The sequence below is a fragment of the Microcebus murinus genome, chromosome 1 (assembly GCF_040939455.1).
Source record: "Microcebus murinus isolate Inina chromosome 1, M.murinus_Inina_mat1.0, whole genome shotgun sequence".
NCBI lineage: Eukaryota > Metazoa > Chordata > Mammalia > Primates > Cheirogaleidae > Microcebus > Microcebus murinus.
The window spans coordinates 24,297,811-24,313,160 of NC_134104.1; the positions used below are offsets into that span (position 1 = coordinate 24,297,811).

The 15,350-nt window shown below is 33.8% G+C and overlaps 1 protein-coding gene across 1 annotated transcript in view; it reads left to right on the plus strand.

Annotated features, from left to right (window-relative positions):
* TMPRSS15 (transmembrane serine protease 15) overlaps positions 1–15,350 on the plus strand; it is a 116,951-nt gene that overhangs the window by 85,981 nt on the left and 15,620 nt on the right. The window contains exons 18-20 of the mRNA XM_076004240.1: positions 11,860–11,955; positions 13,828–13,877; positions 14,042–14,216. Of these exons, the coding sequence (XP_075860355.1) occupies positions 11,860–11,955; positions 13,828–13,877; positions 14,042–14,216 (321 nt within the window). The remainder of the gene's footprint in view (positions 1–11,859; positions 11,956–13,827; positions 13,878–14,041; positions 14,217–15,350) is intronic.

The following is a 15,350-nucleotide window of genomic DNA, read 5'->3' on the forward strand; positions in this document are numbered from 1 at the left end:
AATAGCCATTCTATCTGTGGTGAGATTATATCTCATTGTGGTTATAGTCTGCATTTCACTAATTTCAAATATTTTTTGGCCATTTGTATGTCTTCCTTTGATAAATGTCTGTTCATATCATTTTCCCATTTTTAATCAGATTTTTTTTTTTTTGCTGCCAAGTTGTTTGAGCTCCTTATATATTCTGAATGTTAATGCTATGTCAGTTGAATAGTTTGCAAATATTTTCTCCCATTCTGTAGGTAGGTTGTCTTTCTAAATTGTTGTTTCTTTTGCTGTGCAGAGGTTTTTTAGTTTAAGAAAATCTCATTTGTCTATTTTTGCTTTTGTTGCCTGTGCTTTTGAAGTCTTATCTCCAAAATCTTTTTCTAGACTGTTCTGAAGCATTTTTTCTAGTAATTTTGTAGTTTGGGGTGTTATATTTAATTATTTAATCCATGTTGAAGTTATTTTTATATAAGGTGAGAGAAATGTGTCTAGTTTCATTCTTCTGCATATGGAAATCCAATTTTCTGATCACCATTTATTGAAAGACTGTCCCTTTCCCCAATGATTGTTTTTGGCAACTTTCCCAAAAATCAGTTGGCTATAAATATACAAATTTATTTCTGAGTTTCTAGCACTGCTCCCTTGGTCAATGTATCTGCTTTTATGCCAGTACCACGCTATCTTGGTTACTACAGCTTTGTAGTATATTTTGAAATCTACTTAGTAGTGTGATGCCTCCAGCTTTGTTCTTTTTGCTGAGGATTGCTGTGGCTATTTGAGTTTCTTTGTGGTTCCATACAAATTTTAGGTTTTTTTTTTTCTATTGCTGTGAAGAATGTAATTGGTATTTTGATAGGGATTGCATTGAATTTATAAATTGCTTTGGGTAGTTATGATCATTTTAATAATATCAATTCTTCTGCTCCATGAATATAGGATGTTTTTCCATTTTTAGTGGCTTTTTCAATTTCTTCCATAATATCAATTCTTCTGCTCCATAAATATAGGATGTTTTTCCATTTTTTTAGTGGCTTTTTAAATTTCTTCCATCAGTGTTTTATAGTTTTCCTTTAGTCAAGGAAATATTTTATCTCCTTGGCTAAATTTATTCCTATTTTTATATATCTCTTATAAATTATATTGCTTTCTTGAATTTTTTTTTCAACTAGTTGGTTGTTGGTTTTTATAGGTTGATTTTGCATCCTAAAACTTTACTGAATTTTTTAATCAATTCTATGAGTTTTTTCATAGAGTATTCACATATTTCCGTATAAAACACCATGTTATCTGAAAACAGAGACAATTTGAAAACTTCCTCCTTTCCAATTTGGATGTTCTTTTTCTCTCTTTTTTCTAATTCCCCTGCCTAGGACTTCCAGTACTATGTTGAATAACAGTGTTGGAAGTGAGCATCGGATCTTGTTTCAGTTCTTAGAGGAAAAGCTTTCAGTTTTTCTCCATGAAGTATGATGTTAACTATGGGCTTGAAATATAGGGCCTTTATTGTGTTGAGGTACATTCTTTCTATACCTCATTGAACTTCTTGCAATTGGATTGAGAGCTTCTAACTTCCCTATATCCCCAAATGCTATGCATTTAAAATGGGCATCCCCCAGCTCCAAGCCTCATTCAAGTGATATCAGCATTGTAGGGAAGATAATTTCCATCAAAGAGAGGAAGTGAATTTTATTGCTCATTGTGTAAATAATTATCAATTCAGTTCATGTGGGAATTATTCCATATTTTAAACATATGTATACATGTGTGTGTGTGTTTGTGTGTGTAATCTTTTTTATTATACATTATAGACTTTAACAAAATCTCTTTCAACATGGGGAGTTTTCAGGCATAAATAATCTTGAAACAGGGCAGCTTGTAAAACAAATAATGTTTTTTGTTAAAGACTCAAATAAACCTAAAACTGACAGGTGTTTATTTATTCCCACTTCAAGCAAAGCACTGGGCAAGTGACATTGATTCCATGTTCCTAGTTTAATGTTGATTTTATTTCAATAGAGAATTCAGAGAGGTGAGTTCCTAGGATGCCCTTTGCTTCAACTGCCAAAGTTTCCCATAATGTTGAGGAACTGTTTGTAGACTTGGAAACTTACTTTGTAAAGATTAAGCTAAGGAGATTGGTAACTTGACCTTATTTCCACAGTTGATGCATCTGAATGCCCTGGGTGATTGACCTTCAACTGCCTGGGAGCTTTGTGTCCCAATTCACCACCGTTCTCAGCATCACCATATGACTATAAACATAGCAGTTCTTTTCACTGTGGTTTGTGAATCTTAACTGAATTACTTCCTGAAGGATATATGGAGTTAAGATGAGTCATTTAAAAAAATGTCAAAATGATTAACACCTTCCTTTGACAGTTTTTTTTTTTAATGAATTCGAATGAAATATGGTGAATGTGAGCATAATGCTGATTCTTACAGTTGCATGGCAGAATACATTGGAAAGGAAACATTTCTTTTATTACATTTTAACAGTATATAATATAAATATATGATTTTGATTACTCCTGGATCAGAAATCTAAGCATTAGTGATGATATTGTGTCTGTTCTATGGATAAATAAGTCATATTTTTTGCTTTAAATGCTTATGTGGTGGGACTAGACACATAAAAAGATAATTACAATATAATGTGGTAAACACAATGTGCTATAGGAGAACTTAACTCAATTTGGGCATGTCAGGGAAGACTTTCTAGAAAAGAACCTGAGCTGAATGGATGACAGCCAATTCCACATACTGTGTACTGTTTATTTACATGTGGTTTTTTTTTTTTTTTCTCCCAGCCAGATTTTACTCTTTAGTTCACTGACCTCATTTCCTATGAATCACAGTCCTTCCATCTGGAGACAGGGACAAAGAACTAGCTTTTTTAGCGTGTGTAAAGCAAGTATTGCATCTCACTGCCTCAGATGCAATATTTTTGATGAAGGTCAGGCGCTTGCTTTCTTCAGAAATGAGTCAGGTAATCTCTACAAAGACTTTAATCTTTGAGCCTGTGCTTATTAAATAGTCTCCATAGTGCTGTAGTAATTGAAAGAAAGTTATAGCCTTAATGAGAATTTGTCTAGACTGGTGCATGGTAACTGAAAGAAAACTTAGTGAGTTTAAATGATGTGTGTTTGGTACAGTGGAAAGTAATTTAGGAGTCAATTTATTAAAAAGGCACTGTAGTCTCTCAAGATTATTTATGCAGATAGAGTACAAAATGCAATTCCCCACAGATTCTAGTAAATCATACAAGGCCTATTTCATTAGCCTTTCCTTTTTTTATATTAAACATTTTTATTCCCTGCCATTTATAGCAGGCTTAAGTAAAAAGTACTTGGAATAACATTTTCACGTCTTGGGTCAAAGTGTGAAAGAAAATGTTTTATACTGATGCAAGAATAAATGTTAAAGAAACATAGAATAGTGATTTTTTAAATGATATTTCCCAGGAAAGAGCATGATCCTGTTACTAACCCACTACATAAATGATGCAGGTGAAGTTTCTGTAAAACTTTACAGAATTTAGGAAATACTAATGTCTTAAAAATACAGTTAATTATTTGTGTCTTAATAAGGTTGCTTATGAGGCCAGGCACGGTGGCTCACACCTGTAATCCTAACACTCTGGGAGGCTGAGGCGGGTGGATTGCTCAAGGTCAAGAGTTCAAAACCAGCCTGAGCAAGAGCGAGACCGTCTCTACTATAAATAGAAAGAAATTAATTGGCCAACTAATACATATAGAAAAAATCAGCCAGGCATGGTGGCGCATGCCTGTAGTCCCAGCTATTCCGGGGGCTGAGACAGTAGGATTGCTTGAGCCCAGGAGTTTGAGATTACTGTGAGCTAGGCTGACGCCACGGCACTCACTCTAGCCTGGCAAAAAAAAAAAAAAAAAAAAAAAAAAAAAAGGTTGCCTATGAGAAATTGGTGTTAAATTTTAAAGTCCATAATAGTACTGTACACAATATCTTCATTTTACATGTCAGAAACATAAAGTTAGGCCTTCTAGTCCCAAACACAAATAAGAAATGGAATTACTTCAATGTTCTTCCATTGCAGAGGTATTTTGAAAACATTAGGAGGAAAGGGCAAAGTGGTTTTTAAAATAAATCTTTCAAATAAATAGAGCAAAATGATTTAAATTTCTATGTAAGCACCACAACAAATTTGTTTATGCAATTTAGTACTGAGTCCTGGAAAACTGGAAATAAAACTTATGTTTTATACTAATTTAAGTAGTAGGTAGACAGTGATTGTATTCTTGTCCATATTTTCTGACAGTGTTCCAAAATTTTTAACTGTGGAAAAAGCCTTAATTTATTGATATTATAACTCAGAACACAAAATATTTTAATAACAACAAAGATAGGATATGGGAATTGGTAGAAAAAATGTAAATACTATTTTTTTGCTTTAAATGATTCTTTTGAATTTGCTGATTTTACACAGAATGATATAATATTTTATAACATTTTTTATTTTTAATATACAACTTCAGCAGTAAACACACATTTTATTTTATTCTTAGCTATGTTACTAGGGTAGAATGGGGTGGAAAAAGCTTTGGGCAAGATGATATATAAAAATTATTTTACTTTGGTTTAATTGACTTAAGACAAAAGCTCATCATTTACCTGAAACACAAATTATAACTATGACATTTTCCTTATTTAAAAAAAATAAATTTAAAAAATTCATTTTAATTTTAAAATTAATTAATTAAAAATAATTAAAGAGCAAATAATTAACATCAAACTATCATAATTTGATAACTTTCTAAGATTAATCTTTAATGGTTTATTATCTAACAGAGTTGGAGAAAAACACAGTGATTAGTTCATTATGCCTGCTATGGTCAAGGGAGTCATGGCGAATGCACCACTACTTTATAATCCAAACGCTACATCAGTGCTTAGATGTATAACCTGGTTGTACAGTAGAATCAGTTGGTCTCTGCCTCAGATCCTTGGATTCAAAGTGGTCTAGGTGAGTGGTTCTCACTGTGTGATTATAAGACCAGGCCAACAGCATGCAATCACCTGGGATGCATTTATAGAAATGTGAATTCTAAAACCCCATCTTGGACATACTGAATCTGAAAGTCTGGAGTAGGGCCCAGCAAACTGTGATCTAATAAGCCCTTCAGGTGATTCAGATGCATGCTAAAGTTTGAGAACCACTATCTAAGTATTCTTAATCTTCTCTTGTCACTTTTGGCAATCTAGAGAAATCTACCAACTTCTCGGGTTCATATTTTTAAGTGTATAAAATAAGATATACAAAATGACATTAATAAATAATTATCCAAATATTATATGGAAATATATCTATTTATTAATGTATATGAAATAAAATAAGATATACTGGTAGTTCTAATGATTACTGTAATATCAAAGATGAGCCTAAATAATATTTTTATATATCTCCAGCAACTGCAATAATATGAAAATATCTGTAGTTTTTTTTGTTGACAATAGCGTAGGTGCTGTTAATAATATTATGGCCAGCCACCTGACTCTATATTGGAAGGAAAAACTAAATTTCAATTAAAGGTTAGTAAAAATAAAATGTAATTATTTTTCATGCAACTACAATCCCCCTACATGTTATCATGGACTACCAAGGGCTAATAGAATCCACGCTAAGTGGTTAAGTACCTTGGCTGGAGTGAGACCCAGAGGTCTTTCTTAGGTCTCTAAAGAATCCCAGATGATTCTGGCAAAGTAGTTCTCTCATATCAAAAACACTCACGAACCTTTGTGTATTTGCTTTGGTAGAAAATATAGAGCTTGTACAAAATATCTCCAAACTTTGGTGGTTTGATCTTACCTGATATTAAAAACAGACAAAGCTGCACACACACACGCACCTACACACACACAACTCCCATCAAAAAACTTTTTTCTATTGCAACCAGGTTTAAACACCCTATTCAGAAACATCTCTGACCATCCAGGGTCTTTCTTAGCTTGTCATTTTGGCACTAACCTACTTTGACTTTTCTGGAACCTCTCCCACTCCCCATCATAGATCAAAACAGAAGTAGAGAACTTTTAAAAACCTCTATCAGAAGTATCACAATGATATCATTAAAGAGCATTTTTTTGTGTTTAACTCCTATTTTGGCTTACACTTTTTAATGGGTATTTTGTCACCCATGAGAGATTTATGTAGTCAGGAATTACTGAGGATATAATTACACACAAAGAAGAGTAAGAAAATCTCTGTTATGTTTTGGAAGAATTACTAATTGTCTACCAATAATTTTCGGCAACACATAGATATTGTCTGTTAAATGAATACAACAAAAGAACATATTTTCCCCAGGGAAATGTCCTTCGTCATTTCTTAGGTCACTTTATTTTGAGTAACAGGAGGCTTCTATATTCTAAAATAGAAAAAGGTAAGTACATGAAAAAACTTTAGTCTTATGAAATTTATAATGAAACTTCCCTGGCCCATTCTATTTCTCTTCTAAAAAGTGTGTCTAACTGCTCAACCTACAGTTAACACTGTGTATTCTATGAAACCAAAGAAAACTTTTTAATAGAATTGATAAAATCCAATGAAATAATATTCCTTCTCCTCTTTTTTTCCTTTAATTTTTTCCTTCTTCTTTCCCCTTTCCTTATTTTCTTTCTTCTTTTCTCACATCCTATCTCCTTTTTTCTTTTCTCTATGATTTTCTTTTACTTTCTCTTCTTTTCTTCAAAAAGAAACTGCAGTGTATAAAACAAAGAACATATGCAGTAAGGTTAATTGAATGCTATATGAAAATAAAGTCCAAAGAAATAAAGAGGCAAATCTACAAAACATGCAAGGTCAGTGTAATTACAAACATATCTGAGATTCTTGGAAACCCAAGAATCGGAAATGAAAAACATTAAACATCATACAGCTTTCATTATGAGCTAAGATATGTGCTACCAGTTCCATAGGAAAGACAGGTTTTGCTTGACAGTAAATTCTAAGGGAAATTCACATATATGTCTTTACAAAGTCACAATACAATGAAAATATATGCACTGAGAAAACTTCATAGCAAATGTGAATGTGCATTGTCATATGCCTCCTACTCTAACTAACTAAACTCCAACAGCAGTTGAAGAACTAATGTTAAAGTAGCTCATGTTGCCCAAGATGTCCAAGATGGTGTCCGTGGAGAGAGCCTGTCTCTGTGAGAGTCTCCTAGAAGAATCATTTCTCTTAGCCATGTTTTTGGTAGGAAGAAGATGCTAGCGGTCTGTTTCTTTTGGAACGCCATTATATCTATAAAAAGAGAATAGTTACTGACCTCGTCCATCAATTTCTCTCTTGCTCTTAATGCTGTAGCTTGCACAAAGGCAGAAAAATGATGAGGTTAAAATAATTTTTATTAGTATTTCTTTAGCTCTGAGTATCACCAACTTTTAAGGGTTGAGGTCAGAAAATCTAAAAGTAATTAAACTTACCTATTTGCTAGCAACTATCCTAGGGCTAGGTGTATTGCTATAAATGTGGTAAATGAATAAGCAATTGTCACTGAAATTTGTGCAGTTCAGGAATGTTTATCTGCCTGCCCGCATGCCTTTACTCTCTGCATGGGATGATTTGCCAACGAATCCCTGCCATCCACCATTCCCCTGCCTATAAAAACACTCTCCCCTGCCTTCTGTCCTGCTGAATCAATCCCCTTCTTTCCCTCCAATCTGAAAAGAAAGGTCCATCCTTCTCCAAAAGCCTTTTCAGACTAATCCCACCTGGCTCTATTCATTACTTAAACCTTTTGGGGTGTGAAATGAGCTACAGTGCCTTGCTGCAGTATTTGCAGCATGCATTATTATTCTTTTTTAGCTTTAGTGTGTCCAAAGGCTTAAAACATCCATACCTAAGCTCCTGCTCTAGGGAAGAATTCTTATCACAGCAAATACAGTGTGAGGAGCAAGACAAAAGAGAAGAAACCTAACCAGGGCCTAAGAAGAGAGGCAGAAGATTTAATACCATGCAAGTAGCCTTGGGACATCCTTTTTTCTCTCCCTAGGATTCACTATGTGTATATTTTTACATTTCATCTATGACCTCAAAAATGGTAATGGCTGCATCTATATGCTTCTTTTCTCACATGGAATATAAGTTCTCCTGAAGTCCCTTTGAGGTTGCATAACCCATAAAAATGGTAATAAAGGTTTAGAAATAAGGTGCCAGGAGGCATCAGTATGTCAACAAGGTAATGTATATGTTGTTTCTATGTGATACTAAACTTCTACTGATTTCAAAGAGCTATATAAATGTGTGATGAAATTATCTAAATCTGCAGATCTGGGGCATTTTTAAGATTTAGAAAATGTACACACTAGTCATAATCTTCACAGAGTGCCTCTCCAAAAATTAACAGCTAATTTCCTTGTAAGAAAAGGAAATTGATGCAGGAAGAGCCTCAGTTGCAGTGCTTGATTTGCAGAATTTAATATAATACATTCTCTCTTAATTCAATTTTTCAGTAGTTCTAAGAACTTTGTCTTTCAAAAATAAATGATGACTAACATAGGGTTGTTAATCTTTTGTTTTGCTAAGAATATTTTAATGTATTATTTATTGTCCATCATTTCTTAAAATAAGGAATAGTTTGTTGTAAATTTCTGCTACTGCATTGTATTCTGTTTACTGTGAATAAAAATGAAAATAAATTGTGTTCAGTTGGAAAAGGGATGAGTTTGCCTTGGCAGTATTTGAAATGCAGGTAGGTAGTCTGTCTCAAATCTCAAATTCTAGCATATAGCACTGACACCTGGAAAAATGTTTGTATGTTCTGACAGTCCCTACAGGATTGTTGATGACAATAGTTGGTGCAAAAGACTAGTTATTAATGTGTGAGAAATTCATAAATTTGTGTGTACACATTAAATTTATTTTTTATTTCAGACTATTACGGGGGTATAAACATTTTGATTACATGAATTTCTTTTGTGCCATTTGAGTCAAAATTATAAGTATGCCCATAACCACAATAGTGTGCATTGTACCCATTAGATATTGGATTGGCATACATTTTTTTGAAACAGTGTTTTGTCCAGCTATTCTAAATAACTAACAAAACATGGTTTCAAGCTACATCTGCTTTCTCATATTAAATTTAAAAACTAAAACTGTAGAAAAAATAATCTCATAAGATGGTATGTGTCTTATTTCCACGTTTATGTGTATCTCTAATTTTCTCTACTGGGTAGTGCAAATACCACCATGGAGCAGATTTGAGAATCCCAGGGTAGAATAATTGGGTATTTACTTAATATCTATTATTTTCAAAGATTTATCTCTAGTCTTCCTTCCTTCTAGAATAGACATGTTTAAAAAAGGTTTACCACCAATTCCACTGTAGTGCATGCTAGTAGTGAATGTGTAATAAATAGGCTACATAAAAAAAAGATTTATAATTATTTTCCCAATATTTTTCAATCAATTTTTGTCCAGATTTTGATTTGAATTTTCTAAGAAATTAATGCATTCCTTCAACCTCGGTCTGAAAAGAGATATCCAAGGGATAGGAAAGGAGGATAGCTATAGAAAATTGAAGAGTCTAAAATCTACATCTCTGGAATATATTTTTAATAATGTACCTTTTAAGATATTCCTTCTATTTAGCCATGAGTGCTTCAAACAGATTATCAGGTAACTATAAGTCACTTTGGAAGTCAAAAAGCAGAGACTTGTACAGGTAGAAAAAAAAGATACCCTGTTTGGCTATGACAGTGATGTGACAGTGGTTCCCTGACTATAGTGGGCACCAAAATCACCAGGAAAGCTTGTTAAAACCAGATTGCTGACCACCCCCCACCTCCAGAGTTTCTCATTAAGTTACCCTGGAGTGAGACTAGGGTATTTGTGTGTCTAATACGATACATTCCCTCTCTCCTAAGGCTAATGCTGCTTGTCTGGAGAACACACTTTGAGAATATGTCATGGAGAGTCAGGGACATAGAAAACCACCTAAGAGAATGTTCAACACGTGACAGCATTCAGCAGAATGATGAGACTGGGAATGTTAACAAATGCTGTTAAGAGAGCTGTCTAGAAGGGAGATTGGAGAATAATTATGACCCACCAATTATACCCTGCAGCAAAGATGGTCACTAACCAATCAATTCCAATGACGTTTCTAGAGAGTATTCAAATTGGAGAAGCATACCTTGATATTTTTAAAAGCCAACATTGCTATGATGAATTTTACCAGAAGCTGTGCCAATGCTAAAACTCAAAGTCCTGTAGGATCTATTTTCATCCACATTCTGTCTTTCCCAAATGTGTGGGTCCTTAAATATAAACTGCATTCGTACATTCCAGACCTTCTACATCCTCTGCTGCCCTTTGGAGTTTTCATGCCTGTTTTGTTTTCTAAGCTATAACAAATAGATTTTATATAAATACTTGAGATGATTCTTTTGCCCACATTTAGGAAATAGCTAATCTCTAACAATAACAAGGCTCATCTTTCTTCTGGTAAATTCATTTCAGGCTTTATTAAAAGAGTAGTAATGGCTCTGTGTGCTTCAGTCACTTGTACATGTTTATAAAATAAACATGCACAATGCTAAATTCTCAGACATTAGATAGAGCTTCCATTGCCTCTGCTCTCTGTTCAGTAAATGAAAGGTACCAGACAAACACTTTCAGTTTATTCAAGGCATTGAAAGGGTGAAGAATCACCGTATCGAGTTCTTTTCTTCTAATTGATCATTAACATCTTTGAGTGCTCTTTGAAAACTCCCTGTACACAGATAGGAAAGGGTCTTTTAAAGAGGCAATGGGTTTGTCCATCACACTACTCCAAAATTTAGGAACCACATCATCACCTGGCTAATCAATAGAAGGTAGCAGGAACCAAGATGTTTCCAGCCTAAAGGCATATTTTTACATGAAAATTAAAACATGCAATAAATAAAAGGCAGTAAACAAAATGAGGAATGAGCTAAAGGTCTCCTTAGCTTAGCTGAGTCTAAGGAAGAGTGTTAGGTTAATTAAGAGAAATCTTTAATTAAAGCTCACAGTGGAGAGATTGGGTATAACAGGTTTTCAGAGAAAGGAAAGCCTTGGGGCTTAATTGTCTTTTATCACATGGAGGTGTCTCTTTCTCCACCATATGATGGTTCACCAATTGACACTTACAAATCCAGGCTACATACTTTCTCTTTTAGAGCTATCACATGGCTTCTGATTTAAATTAAGGCTCGTCAGCCTTTGAATAGAATAATATCAAGAACAAAAAAAATTTTGAAAAATAAACACTGAAGATCTTTCTTTTTCGATGTTGTTTTTTATGTTTCTAAGGAATAAAAAAGAATACCATGATTCCTTCCCACCCTTTCTTCTCTTTTGATGATAGCAAATTCGTGTTGTTCTCTTTAGTATGACCAACATTGGACCTATTTATCCCAGGTTCCACAATTTCTTTCTATGGCGTTCTTGGGGGACATGCAATTTTTAAAAGATGAATTGTATTCAACACGAGAAAGATTTAATAAATGATGGTGCAGCAATTCTGCAAAATGGTCATTCAAATTGGTCATTATGGGAACTATCGGACAACACAGAAAAGTAAAATTTTAAAAAATAAGATAGCCAAGTGATATATACAATGATTTTAACTTTGTAAAATAACATATAAATATGCAAAATTATAAGTCATTATGGGTAATTCTAGTGATTTGCATCATCCTTTAGATAGGAAAACATTTGAAGTTTTATATTAAAATGTTAATCTCTTTGTATGGAATCTCATAATTTCTTGCAATGTCCACAGCATTAAAGAAATAAAAATGTAAAATGTAGCTTAAGTTTGTTTGTTTGTGTTTTTCTTTAATCTATATGCCCTTTTTTCCTAGGAGTGGAAACTTATCGACGCCAATCTTCTCAACCAAAGGTGGACCATTTGTTAAACTGAGCACAGCACCTGATGGCAGCTTAATACTAACACCCAGGTGGGTCCTAAGATATATTCTTAGACTAGTCATACATGGATTGAAATAAGGTAGGTTTTGGAGCCTAGTCATACTTGAATGCTTCCACATACTAGCCATATAATCTTGAAAGTTATTTGATGTATTATTCTTCAGGTAATCTCAAACAGTATCTATTTGATCGTATCTGATAACATTGTCTAACCCTCATTTATGGTCAAATGAAGTATTGTATATGGAATTGTCTGGCACACTGCTAGGAATTTGATAAATTTTAATTCCATACCTTTCTGTATTCTTACCCTCAGCAGCCCACTTTAAATTGCACTCTGGAAAGGAGAAGGCAAGGAAAAAAAAAAGGACTTTTCAACAAGAAAAAGGCCATATTATTGGGCATAAATTGGAGGGAAATGAATTCCTTTTTGTCAGTATGGTAGCTATAAACCCACCCATTTAGACTCTTTATCTCACTGGGCTGAGATAAAGACACAGGATTGTGACATTGTCATTCTTCCTGAACAGAAGACTAACCTAGCTCTGACTTCCAGACCAAAAGCCAGGAAGTAATTCCATTTGTCTCCAATTTGTGTAAATATATTTGGACAAAGTATGGATTCACTGCTTATTCTGTTTAGTGATTAAACAACTTACCCCCCTCTACCTGAGACACCGTATTTGTGTGTTCATGTATAAAAATTTTGATTAACGAAAATGCATGGAGAAAGAGGTGCTAAGTTCAATTAAATTTTCTCATTCCCTATTGAGCTAACCAGAAACTTTTCTGTGTTTGATAAAAAAAAAAATTAATCAGTTTTATACATACCACAGAGCATTAGTATTGCTTAATATTTCTAAGACCATTAATAATACCTTAGAAAGATGAACTTGATTGGACATATAGGTTTTAGGTCTTATTTTGTATTTTTGTTTTCTTTTGGTTTGCTTTTTTTTTCCCTAAAAGTTCAAACACCCAAATAACATGCACAAGTAGATGTACTTAATATATTTATAAATCATTAAAATTATGTGTGTATTGTCAATACAAGTGGTTCAATTAAAAAAAAAAAAAAAAAAAAAAAAAAATTATGTGTGTGTTTTTAATGTGACCAATATCTGCATAAGGAAATAAATCTGAGCAAGTACTTTAATTCCTTGTGTTATACTGATCTCTAGTGGTTAATACATATAACACAGTGTAAAACAAATTTGTTTAATTTTTGTTATTTTTCATTTTTTATTTTAATTTTTGTTAGAATTCACTTTGAAAAAAATCGGTATCTAAACTTTTAAGCAGATAACGAGTTTTTCAATAATTCATACTTAGAATTTCTTTTATATTTGCTCTTTACGTGTCTGCCTCCCTTGAATGGAGGATCTCCTATTCATTGAACTTGAACGAAGCATACAGCTGCTCTCACACTGCTGTGCACTGAATAGCTGTGGGGTTATCAATGCTGAAGCATACTCTGTATTATAGAATTATGAAATCCAAGGTTCCTTCAAGCAAAATAGCAATATCTATCATTTATCAACTGCGCATTGTGTAAAAGTTGCATAATAATGACATTGCAAATATTTTTTTTCATTCTCACAAAGTTCCAATAAAGGACTATCACCCCCATTTGGTGAAGGAGGAAACTGAGTCTGAGGGATATTGAGCAACTTACCCAAAATTGCACGAAGGGAAAGTGGTAGAGCAAGGATGCAAAATAGACTCTGATTTTAAACTGGGACTTTTTCTACTGTGCCTTTCAGTCTCTTTGAATTTTGTATATAATAGTTAAATTAACAAGTCTATTTTACTAAAAAATAAAGGTAGGATGACCTATGCTATGTTTTATTTTAAAACATGAAATGAACAATTTTTGAAATGTAATTGTTCTTCTATTACAGTCAACAGTGTTTACATGATTTCCTGATTCTGTTGCAATGTAACCATAGATGTAAGTAAATATTTTGCCTCGTTCTCCTTCAAGCTTTCGATTGAAAATTCTGAGTAAATAGAGTTTTCATGTTATCTGAACTTATGTTGGCACCATTCTGTTTTAATGGTCAGAAGAAATCCACCAAAATAAAATAGATGTTCTTTCTTCAATTATTTTAATAGCTTGTGGGAAAAAAATGGTGGCACAGGAAGTCACCACAAAGATTGTTGGAGGAAGTGATGCCAAAGAAGGGGCGTGGCCCTGGCTTGTCGCTCTGTATTACAATGGCATACTGGTCTGTGGTGCATCTCTTGTCAGCAGTGACTGGCTGGTGTCTGCCGCACACTGCGTGTATGGGTGAGTATTCCATTTCTGGGGCCTCACAAAAACATCCCACCAGGGAAGCTTTCCTGCTGTTTATGACATTATAAACTTTCCAATGATTTTCCCATTAGAATCATGTATAGAAATAGAGACAGTTCAATTTTAAAAAGTATTCTCCATTAGATACTTATATCAAGTATTTTGTTTCCTGCGTACATAAAAATTGAAATTTTTACCTATTCACAAGGTAAGTATTTTTAAGAGTGTGAAATTAGTATTTAATGTATAAATTGTGCTGGCTACCATTCAATCAGTTCAATATTTATTGTTAGCAAATGTTCAATTTCAAGAAGGATGCATAAGTAGCTCTCACATTATGAATATATTGTGCTCTAGAAGTTCATGTATGAGCACTTTGTGATTAGAATAAAAGTGTTTTCTTAGTTCTCAAGTCAGATCTGTTTTGATGCTACCTGTAACTAAAATTTAGACCTAATATCAACCAATCTAACTCTGTTTTATAATATAATAAGACAAAATATATATAGAATTTTAGGATTTATTTTCTCTCTCTAGAAGCAGCTGCAGGAGAGAAGATAGTGGGTGGAGGAGAATGAGGGGAGGTGGCGGGGGAAGGTGGGAGGAATAAGTGATCTTGGGTCCAAACAAATGTTTGTTCTCTGTTCTTTTTTTTTTTATTTCTTAGCGTATTATGGGGGTACAAGTACTTCCACATGAGAGAAGGCACCTCTTTAGACAGTCACATTCCAGCCATTCTGAATTAAGTCAGAAAAAAAAGTGAGCTTCCTCATAGGAGATTTATGAGTGTGACCTAGGACTGGTTTTCTGCCCCTAACTGAGTGGGAGAGGTCACCAGAGCACGACCTTACCAGTGAAGGTTAGAGCAAGCCTCTCTGCAGCAAGCATCCTGAGTCTCTGAGGAAAGGACCGAGCGTGCTCAGGCATGGAAGAGACAGCCATAGTTAAGTTAATAAGGTTAAAAGAAATAACTATCCCTACCAACACAAACAATGACAGTTCTTGGGTAAATACAGACAAATTGTCAGACACAGAGGATTGGGAAAATTTTAAGGGAGATAGAAAAAGCCAACGAGGATGAGCATTAAAGGATTGAGCCTATGCCGAAATACTCATCATGCGAGAGTG